We start from the raw sequence: 22,808 nt of genomic DNA on the forward strand, positions 1-22,808 counted from the left end.
TCTTGTACTTTTCAGTACATGTATTTCAAAATGTCTTTTCTTTCAAAAAGTCTTTAGTCACTTGCTCAACTAAATTCTGGGATAATTACATTTTCATATATATTTTTTTGTTTTTAAATTTAGGTGTTTTTGTTTTTGAAGTTGGGAAGCAATAAAGAGGTCTTCCATATCAAAACCGCTTCTTCTTCTTCTTCTTCGTCGTTCGCTCAGACATATCAAAACCGCTGATATCGACGTTTGCACTGAGCTCAATTTTGCCCAATTGACCAATGGAAATCCACGTAACTTATGAAATAGCAATATTGAACGGTATGATAGACTTCTGGTTGAAGTCATTATATGTGTCATTACTGAGTGTTTGTCTGTCTAAAAGGCCACTGGGTTGACGTACTGTAAATGTAACGATTTTGTGCCAACTGATAATGAAACGTTCCAATAACCAAAACCAGTCTCGTTTTGTTTTTTTCTCTGAATTTTGGAACGTTAGTAGTCTATCTGGTTTTTACATTTAGTCAAGTTTTGACTAAATGTTTTAACATAGAGGGGGAATCGAAACGAGGGTCGTGGTGTATGTGTGTGTGTGTGTGTGTGTGTGTGCGTGCGTGCGTGTAGAGCGATTCAGACCAAACTACTGGACCGATCTTTATGAAATTTTACATGAGAGTTCCTGGGATTGATATCCCCGAACGTTTTTTTCTTTTTTTCGATAAATGTCTTTGATGACGTCATATCCGGCTTTTCTCGAAAGTTGAGGCGGCACTGTCACGCTCTCATTTTTCAACCAAATTGGTTGAAGTTTTGGTCAAGTAGTCTTCGACGAAGCCCGGACTTCGGTATTGCATTTCAGCGTGGTGGCTTAAAAATTAATTAATGACTTTGGTCATTAAAAATCTGAAAATTGTAAAAAAAAAAATAAAAAAAAAATTAAAAACGATCCACATTTACGTTTATCTTATTCTCCATCATTTTCTGATTCCAAAAACATATAAATATGTTATATTTGGATTAAAAACAAGCTCTGAAAATTAAAAATATAAAAATTATTATCAAAATTAAATTTTCGAAATCTATTTAAAAACACTTTCATCTTATTCCTTGTCGGTTCCTGATTCCAAAAACATATAGATATGATATGTTTGGATTAAAAACACGCTCAGAAAGTTAAAACGAAGAGAGGTACAGAAAAGCGTGCTATCCTTCTCAGCGCAACTACTAAACCGCTCTTCTTGTCAATTTCACTGCCTTTGCCATGAGCATGAGCGGTGGACTGACGATGCAACGAGTACATACGGTCTTGCTGAAAAATTGCATTGCGTTCAGTTTCATTCTGTGAGTTCGACAGCTACTTGACTAAATGTTGTATTTTCGCCTTTACGCGACTTGTTTTTATTTATGTTGGTTGGTAAGTCTGCATCCGCGACAGTTCAGTATTGTTTTGTATATATGTCTCATGAAAAGGTTGCTACTACCCCGAATAAGTCAGTATAGCGGGCAAAAGCTTAGTTGCTAACTGGATTTTGACGTATTTATTCATCCTCTCTGCACTCCCCCACCAGACAAAGGAGCCGTTTTAAACAAACAAAACTCAGTCATGCAAAAACCACTGCTCACGAACCGTAAAAAACGCCTAAACTGGAATCTAAAAATAGTTTCGGCAATGGGACGATGCGTATCACATGACCAATGTCTCGCACCTGACGTCACTCTGGAGAATAAGTATGGCGGACAGTCCTGTGTTGTGAGAGACAGTGCGATTTCTTTGCTGTTTCTTTAAAGGATTTTACATTTCTGTGTATTCACAAGGTACGGAATCGTTATCGCAGGTTTGGATATAACCTCATGCTCGTGTATTACTGCCGTAGTCATGTGGAACCTGACTTTCATTGGTGTGTCCTACTCGTGTTCAAACTCTCTTTCAACTTGTGCAAAGTGTGACACAGACAGTTGGTTCAGATTCTCCTAGAATTGTGGAGTGAGTCATAGCAATACAGACACGTACAGTTGTGTCATTTATGCCGACATTGACGTAATTAAAATGCTGCTGTCTTCTTGTAAGAGGACTTTCCCTTGAGTTCTGTGCATCAATGTCAAATAGAGAGGTCTAGCAGACGTTTTGTTCTTGCATTTCCGGGGTCCAGTAGCCGAAAGTAAATAAAGCAGAAGAGCAACGTGCTTGGCGTACGAGATGTTTTCAGTTCAGGTAGTCTGGTCGGGGTCACTTGCCTTGATTTTCGGCAACTGGTGGTAATGACCGGACTGGCCCATTTCGTGTCGGTCCACTGAGCAGATTATGTAACTTTGCCCTCAATCATGTCAATGGGTTGGTAAGGAAGGTGTTTGCTAGTACTACTACTAGTAGTGGTATTGTACAGGGTACACTACTCTTCTCTCACATTAGACAGTGGGCTGGGATTTGATGGTCAGTCCTTTCCTCTTCTGAGAACATTGGATTTGGACTTTACATATATATATATTCCCCCCCCCCTCCCCCTATAAAGTATTTTAGTTTACCAAGAATGTGTGGTAGTTTCATATTGATACCGTGGCAGATGGTCTACTGAAGACATCTGGATACATTTTTATGTGCCAACTAATTATCAGTTGTACACTGTTGGGGACGCTGAAGATTTGATTGAAAGTGTTTGAAACAACATCAGAGTCAAGTCATGAGTCTACAAATTCTAATCTTAATTGATGACATGTACTACATGTGGTTTTCCAAAACCCATACTTGTACAGTTTAAACTTGTGCAAAAGATTTTGAAAAAGCATTAATTTGGGATTTAAAAAAGGAAAAGAAGAGTGAAGTGGTACTGGTAGGATTTAAATTTGATCATGATGTAATTTGTAACAGCAAAACTGTTTTTTTCAAAAATAATAAATGCAGTGGTCTGTCAGTGACAAAGTCATTTGACATAAATTTATTAATACTTGCTGGAAACCCCTTTCCTTGCCTGCAATGTAAGGCTACACTAATATTATATAATGTGCTTGTGCTGTTTTTACAGACTTACTCCATTTGTAGAATTATATCAGCTCCCATTTCTTTGAAAGTGAAACAAAAGAAAATTGGAACAGGTAATGAGGTATGGAACTTGAAAGTTAACAGTTATTTTTTGAATGGGCCATGGGTTTTATATGTATCATTCAATATGATTAAAATTCTGATTATGATATCTTCAGCATTTTTCGATAACTATTGCAATTCTGTACCATAATAATTACACACTTCTAAAATATTTTCTAAGCATCTTAGTAAAGAACTGTTGGCTTGCCAAGTTTTGGATCAAGAAAAACCCCACCGCACATGCGACCCTAAGGTAATGTTAACCTTTGGATTTTGTGGCTTTTGGTGAGATCTGTCATGATCAGTCACTTTGACAGCAAGAGTTTAAAAAAATGTTATGATCAATCACTATGACGTCAGTTACACGATGAACGTAACAATGTATCTATAGAGGAAAAACTAATGTGGTAAAGAAGGAGTCAGTGTTTAGGGTTCGGGTGGGATGGGAGCAAGGAAGAGGGGGGATGAGGGAGTCATGATAATTCACATTGCTGTCACTCGGGAGTCAACCATCATACATACAGTATTGGCGTTAACCAATAATTACAGGTATTTTACCGGTTAAAACAAAAAAATACCGGGACAAAATTGGCTGCCGGTATGACCTACCGGTTGATTTTTTTAACAACCAGTTTGTTTTCGCTGGTGGAACAATAAAACCAGTACTCTGAGTTGGACTCTAACTGGTTCCAATGACCAGCCTACCAGTTTTTTCTGGACTGTTTGCATCATAAAAGTTTTGTACCGGTTTAAAAAAATACTAGCGCCATCTCTGACATAATGACACATAATATTTCTTATTCTTTTTCTGTTTCCCTTTCAGCCTGTGCTGCTGTGGGTCATGACAAGACAGTGACTGTATGCAGACCACAGAAGACGGAGAATTAATGCACGTGAAGACTGCCCTTGGACTCGGTCAAGCTGGCTGCCAGTCTTCAGATAGCACACAGCCCAGCGCAGCATATGAACCACACTCTGCCTGCGCGGCGGTAAACGCAGGTCAGTAGCGAAAATGTGGTGGAAGAAAGAAACGGGATGGTATTTCATTATAAGTACACTAAGATAAATACACTCAGTTAGTGTCACATTCAGGAGAAAGGAACATGAATATTATATGTGCACAGCACAGCATGCGAACCATGCACACACTGCTGCCACATCGATAAACAGAGGTCAGTGCCAAAAATGTGGTTGGCATGGAATACATGTATGTGCATGAGACAGTTAATGTGTTATAACTTGTACATAAAAGTCAGACAAGAGTCAAGACCCAGTAGAAACTTCACTGTTGAAAGTGCTGTTCACATGGCTGATTTTCAAACTGACTTTTTCATCTAGAAGTTGCTCCAAAGTTGACAAAGCATAATCAGTGAGAAGTTGGCCCTCAGTGAACAGTTCCCCTTATTTTCAGCTGACTTACCAGCCAACTATCATCCAGCTTGAAACCCCAGTTCAACTTTCTATGATTCTAGCTAATTTGGAAATAACATCAGAATATCCTGACTAGCTCTCTGGTTTTAAAGCTGACTGTCATGTTCTTTCATAGACTGGCTTTGTTATACCTCCTGGGCCTAGGACGGGATAAATATGATGACAATCGGGGATCCACTTAAACTGTTAAAGTCTTTAAACAAAACAATTCACACATCTAACTTTCCAGCGGGTTTGAGAATGGTTCAAAAGTCTGTTGAAAGTCGGAAGAAAAATGTGAGAACAGCACTTTAGTATTTAACACAAATTAGTACATCTACATATTTTTTGGAGTGTAGGTAGAACTATGCACATATATATGCCGTTGTTTTGCGTGTTGGACTGAAAAGTAGTATATATATTTGTATTAGTGTTCGATCTGGAAGTTGAGTGCTCTTGCTTCTTCAAGTTCTTGCTTGGCAGGCACTAAATTTGAACTGACTGTATGTAAATTGTAATGTATAATTATTAAAGACTGTTCACAATATTTCATTTTGTTATTACCACTGACGGAAATAACAGTAGGTTTGACCATTTTTAATGTCAAAATTAATCGGAAAATGTCATATGACTGGACTAGATTTTATTTTTAAATGATAGGGTTAAAAAGGAGCCTCTTCTGGAAATGAATGTACTGGTTTCTAACTGGAGCAGAGCGTTTGGAATGCGGGCTATGTGTATGGAATTGGAATCAATAACGTGTAGCTACTCTTAATCAATGACAGATTGCCAGTGTCTGTTTATGGCGGGTACAAGTTACATGCCAGGCTGTATTGATTCTCAGCATGCTTGGAATGATTGAAACAATGGCCAGTGGGTTTATTGGAAGTCATCCGTGCGTGCAGTCAGTCCCAGATCAGAATAACACTGGCTATACAATAGTGTTTGTGTTCATGTTGTTTCTTGATACAAGTTCTTTTGTGTATAAATATATATATCATGTCTGGTGATCTGTGCAAATGTTTATGATCAGGTAACTGCTGTGTATTTTGAAACTGGTTTGTGCAGTCCTTAACGGATTGGGTTTACATTTTTAACACTATGTATAATATGACTATGTCCATTGGACAGATTTTATACACCATTTTTCGTGCTCTTGCTCTCTTTTAGTTTCTGCAAATGTTGATGATCAGGTTACTGCTGTGTATTTTGCAGCTGGTTCTGCGGATTTCAAGTGACCGTACTGTTATTGTTAATATTGACAAAAATTGCTGTTTGTGGCAGGAGAGTAGTTCATCCCTTACGCACCCAGTGCCATCAGGCGTGCACATGACAGTTAATAGGCAAAGTAACTTGCCCGTGTAGGTAAACATTTATGTAAGTAGACATGCAGCGCAGACTGTGCTAACTAATGCTATGCAGGCTTTTGCATCTCTCTGTCAATACAGAATCCAGTTTCACAGTTTCACTGTTTAATTAACAAAAAGGCAGGTACAGCAGAATATGTGCGTATGCAAATGAAAAGTAAGGCCATCTCCAAATTGAAAGCGGCAACCTAGGATCATGTATATAAATTATTTTAGCAGAAGAGGGGATTGCGCTGTTAACGCTCACCATAACCCTTTAGAATAGTGATCGACAAGAAGAAGAAGATAACCCTTTAGAACAAATGACAAGCACAGGTAATGTTTGTGTGCTTAATGTTTGCAATTTAGTCAGCTTTTATGACTAGCAATTGCAGAGTCAACAAGGAACTTAGTCGATAAATATCGACAGGGGGCCGACAAATGGTTTAAATGGGAAATGTGTGTATATGGGTGTGGGTTTGAAACAAACAAACAAACCAACCCATGTGAACCCCGGGCCGCAGGCCTTCGATGTAGTGATTGAAAAAAAAGGATGTTCTCAAATGGTTCAATTCTCATTTGGTCTGATTCTCAAATGGTACCGGTATACTCCCCCCCCCCCCCCCCCCCTGGCCGCAGGCCTAGGAGTAAAATTTTATAGACACTGACCTTCTTCCCAGGGGTCATTGACCCAGTTTTAGCTATGAGAGGTGGTTCGCCCAGAGGCGGTCTCTTTGATGTCTTGAGAGGAAACTTGGCCAGGGTAGTACATGCACCAGAACTGGTGGACACCAAGGACAAACATGAAATCGAAGCAGTTTGCTTTCAGAGGGAACGGTCGTCAGCAACTCAAACTTCTCTGTTTTCTTTTTTTAAGAAAATCTGACTTTCTTTGTGGCCCCCTGACTCCGCCCCCCTTCCTCTGTAAGGACCCCCCTCCATAAGGACCGATTTTTGTCAACATTTTAAAGGTCGCTAGAGAGGGGTTCCACTGTATGACCTAACCGCTACTGGCAGACGGCCTCAATCTTCACGCGCAAAGACGAAATTAATAGGTGCTCGGTTTTGGTATTTTGAATTACATTACATTAAACCTTTGTTGGGTTTCATGGTCATGGCAACAGCCATAATAATATTACATGATGTATAATATCATATTTCAGCATATGTGAATTACATGTCATCATACCAAACTGTCATACATTTTTATTCCTACATTATTCTGATTGATCACAACCAAACCTACTATCATTGGACACATCCAAATGCAAGCGCCTGTTCTTGACAATTTCCCTCTGATCTAAATATAAAATCAGTGCAATTTCCTGGGTCGGGCTTTGCCAGAGACACTCACGGTTTGGCCTGTAGGTAAAATGTACAATGTATTTTCTGATTTGTGCACAAAAGCTTTTTTTCTTTTTTCTTTTTTTTTAACATAACAATGTTTAATGTCACTGTATGTTTAAAAGACCATGGTCATATTTGTAAAAACAATGTTAAATTAGAAAATAAATAACATTTTGGTTCATGATTTTTCCTACACCTGTGCTGAAAATAAGAAATAAAAATGTCGGTATATAAGTCGCTCAAATACAAGTAGGTATGAATGGCTCGGTTTGAGTTTGTTGCAGTTGACCCTGCACAATGCGACCTATCATGTTTTTGCGATTTTGCCGTCACCCCTCCCATAGGGTGACGTATTTCACAACTTCCTGTGTTACACAAACTCTGTGATGACTCACCAATTTTGACTTCACTCCTCCCATAGGGTGACGGATTTCACAACTTTCTACAGATGAACAATGTTGCCTCCACCCCTCACATAGGGTGACGGATGTCACAACTTCCTGTGTACACAAACTGATGACGTATTTCACAACAAAATGGCGCTGCCCATGGTCAACCTCGAAACTATCCGTATAGAATGGGGGCGTCCTCGCCCCCATAACAACCATTGCTTTTTTTTTTTTACCGCAGCACATTGCTCTGAACTGACTGGCCTAAAATTCCAGCCAGTTTTGTCTTGTGGTGCTTCCAAGAATTCCTTTTTATTCAGACAATTAATAGGCTAGCACAATAAGGCTTTGAATTCTTTTGGAAAAAGAAACTCTGACTTGTGCAAACCATGTGTGTTAGGTTATGAGGACAGTGATTCAAATAAAGTATTATTTCTTCAGGTTAGTGGGGCATGTGTGTGTGCGAGAAAGAAGTGTGTGCATGAGAACGTGAGAGAGAGAGAGAGAGAGAGAGAGAGAGAGAGAGAGAGAGAGAGAGAGAGAGAGAGAGAGAGAGAGAGAGAGAGAGAGAGAGAGAGAGAGAGAGAGAGAGAGAGAGAGAGAGAGAGAGAGAGAGAGAGAGAGAGAGAGAGAGTGTTGTATATGATTATATATGAGAGAGAGAGAGAGATTTGTATATACATGATTATATATATATGCATACCCCTAACCTTCAGAGAGAGAGAGAGAGAGTCTGCATACTAGCCTTCAGAGAGAGAAAGCGAGATGCAGAGAGGAGCTGGGTAAAGGGACTGACTGAAGTAACTGTGTGTGCTTTGAAGTTTAAGGGCAGTTGAGGACTAGGGAATGTGGACATTCTGTTCTACAACCTCTATGTCCTGTGTCTGTCTGGATGTGTCTTCTGTGAGTGTGACTGTCTGAGCATCTGTTCAAAGAAGAGAGCAGGGAAGTTAATAGTTCATTGTGTGTGGTGATTGGGAACCAGAGAATGTGTGTAAATTATATTTCTCCTGTCTGTCTGTGCGTCTGTTAGTGAATACATGCATGTGTCTTGTGTGGTCTGTCTGTATGTGTGACTCTGTGTGAATGTGAGAGAAGAGTAGGGGACTCACAGGGGAGTTTAATTTTAGTTGAACAGTTTATTGTGTGTGGTGATGGGGAACCAGATAATGTGTTAAATTATATTTCTCTTGTCTGTCTGTATGTGTCTCCTGTGAGTCTCTGTGTGCATGTCTTCAAATGGGATCAGTAGGGAACTCCAAGGGGAGTTTAATGGTTCAGTGTGTGTGGTGATGGAGATAGCAGTTCAGAACCAGGGAATGTGTGTGAATTATATTTCCGCTAGCTGACAGTGTGTCAGAGACTCCACGTGAAGCCTCATGTATTATTCATAAAGCCTCAAAAACTGCAGGGTTTGCACCAGGTAGGGTCAAACTGGAGGAAAAAATATGTCTGATTCTTAACAATTACACCATGTGTAGAGCATGCTGCTGAAATCTTCACTTAGTATTTTGTGATGCATTAGGTTGTTGATTTTTGAGTATCCACCCCCCCCCCCCCCATCATATTATGGAATTGCAGAAGAACTGTGTGTATGCATGTACATACAAATGTGCAAAACCAGGAAGATATATATATATACAATTTATTTAGTGAAAAAACAGCTAGTGCAGGCGTGTAAAGGTGTGTATGGGTTTTGCGACAGGAAAAATTCAGGGTTTTATGTGTATTCATGCACATACTTGTAGACAGCAGTAAATATGATCTGTGTTCTGAGAATAGGATATGGTTTGCAAGAAGTACAATATAATACAGTAATTTCAATTATGGAGACATTTGCAAAGAGCTATGCAAGTGATTCTGAAGTCATTTTCAAATGTTATTTGTGTTGTTTATCGTGATGACAAAGCTTTGTGACAATTCTGCACCATTATTTTACAAATTAACCTATGAAACTCGCATAGTTGTGTACATTGCATTTACACATGTAATAAATCATTTAATTTTGTCAGAAACAAGGAGAAAACACCAGCTGTTTCAGTGTAAAACTTTCATTTTGTCAGCAGGTGTTACTTGTTAGCTTGCTGAATAGAGACAAACTGAGAAGTAGTGTTGTTTACTTGTAAACTTGTGTGTGTGTTACTAAGGTTGTTCAAAGTACGGTTTGATAATAAATAGTATCAGCTACTTAAGTGGTGCATGTAGGTTAACAACTTCCCTGTGTGTTATCAGTAAATTTATACAGTGGAGTCTGATGACATGGATGCTGTTATATCTATCACGCAAACACATCAATCAAAGTGTTTATTGTCAGTGTCATGTTGGCAGGCTTGTTGTGTCAGACTGCTTTTGCTACTGTCCTGCAGAGGATGTTGCATTCACTACCATAACTAGTGACTATGTCAGTATGTGTGTAATGTGGTGTCGGGACGCCTGTGCTCTTTTTGACTCGGCACTCTACTTTTAGGTTTGTTTGACTTGGCATTTTACTTTTTGGCTGGTTTTGTGGCATAAGGACCAGGATAGTAGAAGGAAGTTAGTTTAGGGTGTGTGGTTTGTTCAAACAGAAGGAATAATGCATGCACAGAGGCACATGGTGAATCAATTATTCCTTAAAAGCTGCAGACTCAGAGGCCCTTGAAAACAATATGTATTATCAAGATTGTTGAGAACCACAACAGCTGCTGACTAAAAGAAGCTCAGGGACATTTGGTTTTAATGTTATAAATGTGAGTGATTGAGTGGCAAGGATAAGAACTCTGAAAGAGAAAGCTCACCCATCTGTTACTTGAGATTTTATGTCTGATATTAATGATATTTGCTCAGCTAGGATTTAAGATTTTAGCCTTTATTGAGTTGTTAACAATTTATTCAAAATGAAGTAGTCAAGTAAGTTTGCTTAATTTGACATTTTAGTGATGATATCCAAAGCAGCGGTGCTGAAAACAGCGTAGGTATGCAATGTTATTTCAGACCACTTGTTGGTATTTTGGGCCAAGAAATCAATTTGGGTTATTGACTGCAATTGACTCTGGATTGTGGAGTCTCAGTTTAATATAAGCACACAAATTGCCAAAAGAAGTAAGAATCTCCAACTTCTCAAAAGTTTAGGACATTGTGTTGCATGACTTTATTACTCCAAGTCAGATACCTGTTTTCCAAACATTTCTGGTGATTGAATGAAAACGTCCATTTAACAAAGCTGTTGATCATTAACAGTTCATATGAAAGTAGTGCAGATTCAGTGAATTGTCAGAGGTTCTGGTTAAACATCTGCAGCGCTGGATCCATGAGATATGCAGGGACTTTTTTGGTCTTTTTCTGTGCAGCTTTCCCCCCCTCACCCTTTGCGGACTCATAGACATAGGCCCATATCTGAATGAGACAGAGACAGCTAGGGTTTAAATGTCCGTGGTTTTGAGAAGCTGGTGAAAGACACTGACCGTGGTATTGACTTGGTTGATTTATGACTGTACTTACAACAAGAGGCGAAGCCTTCAAGGCTCACGTAAGAAATAGACAAACAGTAACACAAACTAAACCCACAGCTACGGCGTGGTACTTTGACCCCAACATCGCTTCTCGAATTTTGACATGCGAAGCTTCGCCGTAGCTCGCAACGAAGTTGGTTTTTTTTGTAAGAAGCGTGCTTTTCGATTCAAGATGGACGATGAAATCAGACTCAATACCATAGTGAAGAATGCATTTATCGACTTTGGTTGACCCAAAGTACAAGAACTAACCTCCTACCTGTATTATTTCATACTGCGATGCATTGACATGTCGAATGAAACTCGAAATCCCAGCGCTCACGCCAACTGGTCCCGGCCGTGCTCAGTCAACGAAATAGAACACATACAATTAACTTACGTCATTATCAAGTACGTAAAGTACAATTTGTGACGTAAAATACTCAGAAAGAAGCACACCACGCGCTGGTCGAGACTACGTGCATGCGCTTTCTGACTAATAAGATTTGAGACGCCAAGACATGAAAAGAAAAAGATTATAACTGTTGCCTTCCAACTAGTCTCGGCCCGCTCAAAACCGAGACTTTCAGTAATTCCTTCGCGTGACGTCTAACCCTCTTACGCCATAATGTGACGTCTTCAAATGACGAAATGTTAAAGTTTCTACCACAGACATACACACGCACAAACACACACACACACGCACACGCACAAACGCACAGACAGACAAAGTTACGATCGCATAGGCTATACACTTACGTGAGCCAAAAACCTATGAAGCACATGCATTTTTGCAGACACTTTTGTTGTGGTTGCCGAATTGTGAAGTTTCAATTGAAACAAAAATGTGACTCAGACACTCAGGAAACTTTGAAACAAATGTTGGTGGTGTTTTGAATGAAAATGTTGGCAATGTTTTGAATTATGAGAAAGTCAGAGATGATTGTTGGTCAGTCTGGAGGAAGGAAGATAATGATCAATAGACATGTGTTCTTGATGTTTCAATGAATATGGAGTGGTTGAGTGAGACTATAGCTGCCAAAGATTTTGCTGTTATCAAAAGTTTGAGAATTGTGACTCAGATGGCCCCTTTGTAGGTTTTATGTATTTTTACCAGCATAGTGGAATTAACCTCAATTATAGTAAATATAGGAAGGAAATGAGCAAACAAGTAAGCATGCAAGCAATTAAACAATGCTCTGAAGAAGAATCTAAAGCATGCGTGCCAGGAGGAATCCAAAGTGTGCCCATAATGTAAAAATCCTTGAAAGCAATGTACTTTTGAAGTATTAAAAACTCAAGAATGTCCAGGCCAATTGAGTGTACATGCGACTGTCTGACCGGAGTTGTTACCCAGGCAACACAAGGAATGGCTAGATTGGCAATTAGGGACCTTTTAAATCAATATTGTAAATTAAACCTTAGAAACTAATATGAACAGGGCTTCCAAAATGTTGATCATGACATCACATCTGTGTCAATAACTGTTTTGTAAATGAAAAAATCTGTTGATGCAATTTAAGAATCCATGCTGCACTGTGAAAGGATTAAGGAACCTTGCTTCTGGTCGAAGCACTTCAGTGTCGCAAACTGTGTTTTGAGACTGTCCAGAGCAAATTTTTGCTACCTGCTTGCTCAGGGAATCTTTAAATGGAGGTCATTCTCTCAATTGGCCAAGTTCTTATCCGAAAACGACATGCATCGCATTGGAGCAGAGTCATTAATATAGGCTGTCGTCAGGGGATGCAATGTTCATTGAAGTGTTTCGATGAATGTATTGATAAGAGGCAAATGGCGACATACTGTCAGGTTTGACACAAGGGTTTTTTTGGGTTTTTTTTTTTTGGGGGGGGGGGGGGCTTTTCCCCCTGTATGTTGCTTCTATAGATCATAGATAATCCTCCTTTCTTCACAATGATTGATGATTCTGAACATCATGTTCAAAGACAGTCTCCCAAACCTCCCATTCATCACTTGAGTTTGAAAGAAGATGGGGCATGAAAAAAGTACTCATGACAAACTGCTGCAGGGACAAGTTGCATAATTATAAATCTTGCAACACGTTTCCTATTTGTGGCTACTGGGAGTGCAGTATGTCCTCAGGGGTTTCTTCTTCCTTTTCGGTGTATAGTCGTTTTATGTTCAGTTGCCGACAGCTTTTATTGCTTATAAAGCGATGTGTGGAAGATTCTGTAAGAGGACTAGAATGTATGGTTACTGGCAGTTTATTAGTGAAAATATATTATTGAGAAGGGAAAGTGTTCGGGGGAGGGGGGGGGGGGGGGGGGGGAGAGAGTGTGTGCATTTTGTCTAAATGTGTGTTGTAATTTCTCTCTAAAGGCTGAGGTTGACTTCGCAAAAGTCTTTTTACCAAAAAATTCAGAACCAAAGGTTCATTCAGCAAGCTTAGTGAAGTAGACTTCCCTAAGGCGTTTGCCCAAGTGGTATCATGTCAGGCTTTTAGACTTATTTATCATTTTTGTGTGTTTTTGTTTTTCAGGACCAGTGCCGATGGCGTTCAATCCTGTTGAAGCCCCCGTCTATGTAAGTGTTTGTATTAATCACACTAATAATGAAGAATTCAGCTTCTGCCCCTGTCTCCTTCCTTCATCCTACCAGTTCTATCATCACTCCCTTGGTTTTCCTCTTCCTCTGAATTTTTTTCTCTCTTCTATGTGTTTCGTTTCTCTTCCTCTCGTTCTTGCTCAGTAGACAATTTCCCGAAATAACTGTCAGGTTTTTATGGGTTGTGGAAGAGTTGCTTTCCCTTGTTTTCACTGGCTTTTCCATAGAAACACTGAGGCAAGCTACACGTCACATTGTAGGCGTGACATTGTAGGCTTGCGTCAGTGTTTCTATGGAATCAAGGGAAAGCAATTCTTCCCCCCCCCCCCCCTCCTTTCCCCGTCGCGATATAACCTTTGTGGTTGAAAACGACGTTAAACACCAAATAAAGAAATAAAGAAAGAAAGCAATTCTTCCAAAACCCATAAAAACTTGTCAGAGTTTATAAGTTATTTCCAAAACTTAGTCAAGTGGAAGAGAATTAACAAAAGTTTCAAACAATGATCAATGATCAAAATGAATTCAGCAGCATTTGTGTGTTTACCATTTGCATGATTTAATAACAAAGACATCTGCTTTTAGCAATATTTGTTTTTGTGTCTCTATGTACTTGACTGTCTGCGTAATTTTACAGGTCTAAATCGTGAAAGGTATAATCCTTGGCAAAGCTGTACCCGTAAGGTGGGGCTAAAGTTCTCTTCAGCCTTTTTTAACGAGCTACTCCTGCACTTGACTTTGACAAGAAAGCGTTGAGTGTTTTAAAGTATGTCTGAATGTTCACTGAAAATGTGTGTTCACTTTGCAGGGCGGGGAGCTATTTGTGATAAACCTGGGTCACCCACAAACACCAGGCACACCCGAGGAAGAGGAGGAGGAGGAGGAGGAGGAGAACAGTGGGATAGCTAGCGTGAGCGAAGAGGATGAACTGTACCTGGTGCTGGAAGGACGCATGCAGACACACGTGGTCACCATGAAACACACACAGAACCTGGTGTGGCAGGCTCCCATTCCAGGTAAGTCCAGGGACAAATTTTTTGTTGAAGTGTCAGCGTGATGGGGTGGAAAGAAGTTAGGTGACTACTTGAAGAAATTAGACTGAGTTAGCCACAAAATCATGACTGCAAACCATTTCAACCATTTCAAATTAAAAAAAAAAAGATTTCACCCATTTATTTTTTTAATGTATGTTTATTTTATTTTTTTACAAGTCTTAATTGTTTTTGTTGTCTTGTTTTTATTTTTTTTATTTTTTTATCTTCCTTTCTTTTTGCTTCATTTTTTTCCTGGGATGCTGATTTGGCCTATTATGGTCCGCTGGACCCGAAAAGCAACAGCTAACTAACTAACTCTTATCTGTTAAAGATATAATGCGCAGATGTGATAAGAAGTTGAAGTTTTAGTTCATTTTAAATAATCAATTGGTTTGTTTATACTACCTGTCATATAGTACTAGGTAGATATGTTAAAGTGCAGATCTTTGTGATGAGGCCGTTTATGGTTAAACCAGTTATATTTCTGAAAAGGCCATCCATACCCCTACAATATTCAGCAAACAGATTGATTTTACATTAGGTAGTGTATACAATAGAACCCACAACACAGACACCCCCAACAATCAAATTAGCAAAAACAAGCATTAATTAGCATGTTTAATTAGCATGAACATTAAAAATAAATCAGAAAAGCTCAAACGCAACAAGTTTTGCATGTCATTGGAAAGAACACTCACATTTATATTCAAAACAGTCAGTTTTGTTCCCTTATCATGTCGAACAATGACTTTTTGGCATGGTGAACGATGTAGGCGTCGTTCTTCAATAAACAGTCTCATCACAAAGGTCTGCACTCAAACCATGAAACGCATCTACCTTATTTTTTTTATGACGTGTATTATAGAATTTCAGAATCAGAGTGACAAAGCATAGTCTAAATTCTTCAGGCTCTTTATCTCTCTTCTGGGCAATACAGGTGAATTCGGTGATCTACCTGCAATTTGCAACAAATCAGTACATGTAGCTGTCAAGATGACAGTTTTAACACACACGCTTCACAGACAGGTTGGCAGTGTAGACTGTAGATAAAATGTTCAACCCCCTGCTGCTGAAGCTTACTGCTAAATTGGAAAAAGCCCCTGAATAATGCAGTATTTTTTTAAGCAGATGGCTATTATTTGATTGTGAGATAATGTATACAACACTATAAATATGGAGTCTCAGATAATGTCAGAATGGCATGCAAGCAAGCCCTGTTTTCTGTGGTATAGAATAAACTATGTCACCTGCCCCCTACCTCTTTCTGTGTTTCTCTTTCTGCATGCAACCTGTTGCATTGAGATCATGCTGCTTTGTATACATTCGTGGAAGGTTAGTCATTGTGGGTGTATGTCTGTTAGTTGTCGACAGATGTCATTACATGAATAATGAAATGGATCATCTTTCCACTGTGTTAGCGTTGTTAATCTCTGTTGTTTTCTGTTTTTTCCTGGAAGTGTGTGAATGTGATATTTTTAGTGAACATAATACTCACATAAGCGTCGTTGGCAAAACCCAGCTGTGTCAGAAGCTTTCCTGGACTGGATTTCATTCTTGTTTCTCTGCGTCTTTTCTAAATACTGAAGTTTACATGTGGCAAACACTTTGGTTGAGCATATTTTTTAATTTCATTGTTTAATCTTTTCCATTCCTTATTTTTCGCTCTTTTCATATACACAGGTTTACATACAAATTGCATTTGCTGAGATGCTGTTTTCATATACACAGGTTTACATACAAATTGCATTTGCTGAGATGCTGTTTTCATATACACAGGTTTACATACAAATTGCATTTGCTGAGATGCTCTTTTCATATACACAGGTTTACATACAAATTGCATTTGCTGAGATGCTCTTTTCATATACACAGGTTTACATACAAATTGCATTTGCTGAGATGCTCTTTTCATATACACAGGTTTACATACAAATTGCATTTGCTGAGATGAAACATGAAATCATTCCAGCACCACTTTGAAACAGCTTATCCTCAAAGGGAGAACAGTAGTGCGTGATTTTAACAGGTTCCCTCATAAATCCATCTGCAACTGTGTGAAAACTCTTTTGACATCACATGTCATCTTTTTTATTTTTTTTTTATTGAATGGTCCTTAACCTTAATAAAAATTTATGACCAAAACTTGACTGATCTCGTTTCAGGTCATGACTGTGCAGAGAGGGTGTACCTTTCCGTGATTCGTCGCTCAACGGCAGAACATTTTGACTGCGTGGCGGTAGGGGACTTTGAGTATACCTGCGACTCGGCCTACTCTTTGGCTCAGTTCCTCCTCAACAGTGTTAATGATCCCAACTCTCTGGAAGACGTGGAACTGATCCGATCAGATGAGTTTGACCTGGCCAATGAGATCTTCTCTACTTTAGACCAACGCCTGTGTGCTGCTTTCAGACACATCCAGTTCCCTGAGGGTTGGCATCACCTTGGCTTGGATATGGAGCAGGGTAAGTTGTGAAATCGCAGGAGCTGGTAATCAGCAGGAGAAAGAACTTTCAGAAAGGGCTTGCAGGAGAAAAAAATTGATGCAGAGAAGTGGGTACACAGTGTACCCCCCTCCCCCGCTTAACGATTAACAATCTGAGAAAACAAGGGATTGAAAGAAAATGTGTCTATAAAAGGGGTTTCCACTGTACTCATGGTTTACTGTGTTTTTAAATGTTGAAATGAGATTCAAGATGGCCAACATTAGTGTGGTACATGTAGTATGAAAGACTACAAGTTGGTTGATATGGGCAGAATCAGCTGGTTCTTATTCATGTTTTTCATAGATATTTTGGAACTGCATACCAAGCAACAAAATAATTTCGCATTATATTCTTGTTACACATATATATTGTTTTGGATTGCTATACTTGCTGTAGTTTTGGTGTCAACAAGTTATCTGCCGCCAAGATGAGTGACCAGGATTTGTATATGATGTTTTTTGTTTTTAGAAAGATTGATTCTAAATCATTAAATGAAAATAGCCAAACAGGAGGCATTGTAGAGTGTACAACTACAAGTTGAGGCTAGGCATTATTTGCTTGTCTCTAACACATTACAGGGGGGAATAGGGAGAGAGGGGCTCCACAAAAAGTCACAAGAGGTCTTTTTCTTTTTTGACTTTCAGACGACAGTGAGCCAGACTGTCGAGAAACACTGTTACATCTGGCCGGACGGCTGGGTCTGCATGACACAGCACTCTACCTGCTAGGTAAACCCGGCAGCGAGGATGCACTGGGTCTTATCAACCACGAGGGGCGCTTGCCCTGTGCTGTAGCTGCCGACAACAGATTTGACGATATTGCAGAACTTTTTTCAGGGTGAGTACAGTGAAAACTTATATGATTATCCCTCCCTTTTTACATTTAGTCAAGTTTTGACTAAATGTTTTAACATAGAGTGGGAATCGAGTTGTGTGTGTGTCTGTGTGTCTGTCTGTCTGTGCGTGTGTGTGTGTGTAGAGCGATTCAGAGTAAACTACTGGACCGATCTTTATGAAATTTTGCATGAGAGTTCCTGGGTATGATATCCCCAGAGGTTTTTTTCTTTTTTTCGATAAATTTCTTTTACAACGTCATATCCGGCTTTTTGTAAAAGTTGAGGCGGCACTGTCACACCTTCATTTTTCAATCAAATTGATTGAAATTTTGGCCAAGCAATCTTCGACGAAGGCCGGACTTCGGTATTGCATTTCAGCATGGAGGCTTAAAAATTAATTAATGACTTTGGTCATTAAAAATCTGAAAATTGTAAAAAAAAATAAAACTTTATAAAACGATCCAAATTTACGTTTATCTTATTCTCCATCATTTGCTGATTCCAAAAACATATAAATATGTTATATTCGGATTAAAAACAAGCTCTGAAAATTAAATATATAAAAATTATTATCAAAATTTTTTTTTCGAAATCAATTTAAAAACACTTTCATCTTATTCCTTGTCGGTTCCTGATTCCAAAAATATATAGATATGATATGTTTGAATTAAAAACACGCTCAGAAAGTTAAAACGAAGAGAGGTACAGAAAAGCGTGCTATGCAGCATAGCGTAACCACTACCCCGCTCTTCTTGTCAATTTCACTGCCAATGCCGTGAGCGGTGGACCACGAGTATACGGTCTTGCTGCGTTGCATTGCGTTCAGTTTCATTCTGTGAGTTCGACAGCTACTTGACTAAATATTGTATTTTCGCCTTACGCGACTTGTTTTGTTTTGCTCAATCATTCTCCAGAGCTTGGGTCCAGTGGGTTCGATGTTATATGAGTATTTCAATTTTCAGCAGTCCGTTTTTACCACAGAAATTGGATTTCATCAATCAATACCGTTTGCAAACATTTCCCTGACCATCAGAGAAAGAACTTAAAGAAATACTTGCACAAAATACAAGTACAGGTACTATGGAAAGCAAAGGATGTGACATGGATTTGAATAAAGAAAATAAATAAATAAATAAATACATTCAAAAAATAAAAAGAGAAAATAAATACGATTTTAAAAAAAATTTCTTTTGTTAAACAACTGAGGTTATATAATGACAGAAATCAAGAGAAGACATTCTTGTTGCCATTTACTGTAGGCAGGTTTCACGGTATTGATTTCAGCCATTTCCCATTTTCTCACACTTCCAGTCAAACATAAAACTGTGAAATACTGTGAACATGGATGTTATTGTAATTAATTAGGATCAGTACCACACAAAACAAAGAAAACATTTATACGCAGAGTCTTATTTTCCATAGAAAATCAAGCGAAACGAAAGTTGCCCCCAAAACGTGAAAATCTATCAAACAAACTTGATGCAAGCCTGACTCCAGAAAGAAGACAGAAAACCACTAATACTAAATGATTTACATAAAGTTTAAACATATAACAGATTTTCACAACAAAGTTCCTTGCCTGAGGCTGTCTATATGTTTGCATGATGCTGTCCTTGATCAGAACGCCATTTTCACCTAAACCGGCCGGCGAAATGTTTTTTTTCACATTTCAAGGTCTCCATACACTAACAAAAGTCACATGTTTTGAAAGTGTATTTATGTGTGTACAAGATAAAAACAGATAAGTACTTCTTTATCATTTTTTTAATGGCAGAAATAAACTTATACTATCGATACCCCCTAATTTAGAAAACGGCAAGAAGAGCCAAGATACCTGTTTCATTAACAAGGAACACTTTTTTGTTCATAAAAAGACACTCACTCATTTTGATATAAAATAATAATCAATTGCATACATATATGAATACAGAATGTTAAACAAATCTACTTTTATTTTAAGTGGAAAAAACACACACCAAAAAACACGCACATAAGTGACGCACACAAACTGAAGGCTTGCCACCAAAGACTGTGGGTACCCTAACTACTCTCCTCACATAGGCAGGGGGGAGATAGAAGGATCTCTAAACAAAGCATGCCTCAACACGACTTTAGTAGGTAGCCGTGCCTGCTTGGTCATCCAATTATGCCGTCGAAAAACAGAAACAAAGAAGAACAAGTCGCGTAATGGTCTCATATACGAATTTTCGGAAGTGTCGGGGATAGTTAAGTCGGCTAGGTCGGAAGTGTCGGATGCAAATTCGGCTCCAAATTTCACTCCCGACCTGTCCTTACGACTGATCCGACCATGTAGCCGACAAGCAGACGACAACCACCCGACTTTAGGGCCGACAAATCCGACATGTGTCCAGACACTTCCGACTGCAGTAACGACAGGCCCGGCTGAAAAACTTCCGAACAATAGCCGACTCTCACGACCAGTGTAACGACTAAACCGACTAGCTAACGACTGTCCTGACGACAAATCAGACTGCCCTTACGACTAATCCGAACGAAACTATGCTACCGACAAATCCGACCACCCTTACGAGTCTTCCGACTACCGTTACGACTAATCAGAATCGCCTTACGACTAAACCGACACGCTTACGACAACCACCCGACAAATTTCTATTCGTCTGAGTCAGGAGGCTCTTCCAACTGTTTTGAAAATTTCAAAACAGTCTGAACGGCCTTCCGAACTATGCGACTTTTCAAAAACAAAATTGCTAATTCTCACGAACTCTCCGACCTCTTCCGACTTCCAGCCGACTACCTGAAGTCGGGTGACATTCGTAGATGTGAGACCGAGGCATAAGGCGAAAATACAAAATTTAGTCAAGCTGTCGAACTCACAGAATGAAACTGAACGCAATGCAATTTTTCAGCAAGACCGTATACTCGTAGCATCGTCAGTCCACCGCTCGTGGCAAAGGCAGTGAAATTGACAAGAAGAGCGGGGTAGTAGTTGCGCTGAGAAGGATAGCACGCTTTTCTGTACCTCTCTTCGTTTTAACTTTCTGAGCGTGTTTTTAATCCAAACATATCATATCTATATGTTTTTGGAATCAGGAACCGACAAGGAATAAGATGAAAGTGTTTTTAAATTGATTTCGAAAATTTAATTTTGATCATAATGTTTATATTTTTAATTTTCAGAGCTTGTTTTTAATCCAAATATAACATATTTATATGTTTTTGGAATCAGAAAATGATGAAGAATAAGATGAACGTAAATTTGGATTGTTTTATAAATTTTTTTTTCTTTTTATACAATTTTCATTTTTTTAATGACCAAAGTCATGAATTAATTTTTAAGCCACCAAGCTGAAATGCAATACCGAAGTCCGGCCTTCGTCGAAGATTGCTTGGCCAAAATTTCAATCAATTTGATTGAAAAATGAGGGTGTGACAGTGCCGCCTCAACTTTTACAAAAAGCCGGATATGACGTCATCAAAGGTATTTATCGAAAAAAGAAAAAAACGTCCGGGGATATCATTCCCAGAAACACTCATGTAAAATTTCATAAAGATCGGTCTAGTAGTTTGGTCTGAATCGCTCTACACACACACGCACACACACACATACACCACACCCTCGTCTCGATTCCCCCCTCTACGTTAAAACTTTAGAAGACACTTGTAAGGCAAATTTTCGCGCCGCGGTGCCGATGACGCAAATAACTCTCGCGACAAAACGATTGGTCCGTAAAGTCGCGTCATCCACCGGTTCATGAATGGCCCGTGTATGAATGGCATTCCTTCTGTTGTGATGACGTGCGCACCTCGTCATTAATGTGACTGGGAAAATCGGTCGGATTTAGGTACCCCCAAGATCTTATGTCGGAATTAGATACCTTTACCCTACCGATCCAGAACTGCAAAGGAAACGTTAATCAAACTTCTATAATCATTGAAAAAGCTAAAAATCTGATCGAGCATGAAGAGGTAGCGATCGTGTGGTAGCGATCGTTGGCTGACAGACGGCATAATACTCGACAAAAAGGCAACAAAAACAATAAAATCTCACCTGAAAAAATAATCACAAATCACGCCTTCGGCCTCAACTGTGAAAAGTGTGTAATATGTCACATACGGCATAGGATTGCCCGGAAATGACAACAAAAGTGAAAGTAGCGATCGTTGGAAACCCAGGACAGACGACGGTCGGACATTCCAAGAAATGGACACAGCGCGGAATTTCGCGAAATTTCGGTCATTGTAAATGCTTTCCTATGAAGTACAGACTATAAAGGTGTGTTTTCAATGTCAAAATAAAATCATGTTATCATTTCTTGTGGTAAAATAAGCTTACTTGGTTTATCTGTGAAGACTTAGTTTTTCGGACAGACAGCTTCCAGTTCTCGATTCGATTTTTTTGTGTGCAAAATATGTAATGCAAAATTCATATTTGTGCTTTTGTTTTTGTTTGTATGGTTAGATATTGCAGCTCTGCTATCAAATATGACCATTCAGTGTGAATTGAGTGCCTTTTCGTTTCAATTTTCACATCAATGGTTGGCTTCTGTCATGCAGAAGGAAATGGCGTCTGTCAGGATTCACACGATCGCTACCAAACACATGTGCATAAAATGCCAACAAAACAACTCAAACGATTTTTTTTTCAGAATTGTATTCAAAATGACACATTTGTGAATTGCATATAAAAAAAAACACTGAGAAAATTGGTTCAGCAAGTTAGAAATCAGAGCACATTGTGCAGTCAATAGAATGTCTCAATACCGTGAAACCTGCCTGTACTCAATAAAGAATTTTTAAAAACCCACTGTATTTCATGACACAAAGTCGAACCGGCTCCATAACTAGACCCTTGTTTGTCTGTTTGTTGTTATTGAGTTGCTGCA

At 39.0% G+C, this 22,808-nt stretch overlaps 1 protein-coding gene across 2 annotated transcripts; it reads left to right on the forward strand.

Annotated features, from left to right (window-relative positions):
- Positions 1 to 1,703: 1,703 nt before the first annotated feature.
- On the forward strand, positions 1,704 to 18,076 carry LOC138980488 (A-kinase anchor protein 13-like). Of its 2 annotated transcripts, XM_070353371.1 has the most exons (6): positions 1,704 to 1,803; positions 3,891 to 4,066; positions 13,530 to 13,573; positions 14,400 to 14,607; positions 16,788 to 17,087; positions 17,753 to 18,075. In XM_070353371.1, the coding sequence occupies exons 2-6, from the start codon at positions 3,928 to 3,930 to the stop codon at positions 17,947 to 17,949; spliced, it is 888 nt and encodes a 295-aa protein (XP_070209472.1). In that variant the 5' UTR covers positions 1,704 to 1,803; positions 3,891 to 3,927; the 3' UTR covers positions 17,950 to 18,075. The 2 variants fall into 2 exon arrangements, with proteins under 2 accessions (XP_070209472.1, XP_070209477.1); XM_070353376.1 differs by lacking the exons at positions 1,704 to 1,803; positions 3,891 to 4,066 and adding an exon at positions 9,905 to 10,026 and having other exon boundaries at positions 17,753 to 18,076.
- Positions 18,077 to 22,808: the final 4,732 nt, after the last annotated feature.

This window comes from Littorina saxatilis, linkage group LG1 (assembly GCF_037325665.1).
Source record: "Littorina saxatilis isolate snail1 linkage group LG1, US_GU_Lsax_2.0, whole genome shotgun sequence".
In the NCBI taxonomy this organism is placed as follows: domain Eukaryota; kingdom Metazoa; phylum Mollusca; class Gastropoda; order Littorinimorpha; family Littorinidae; genus Littorina; species Littorina saxatilis.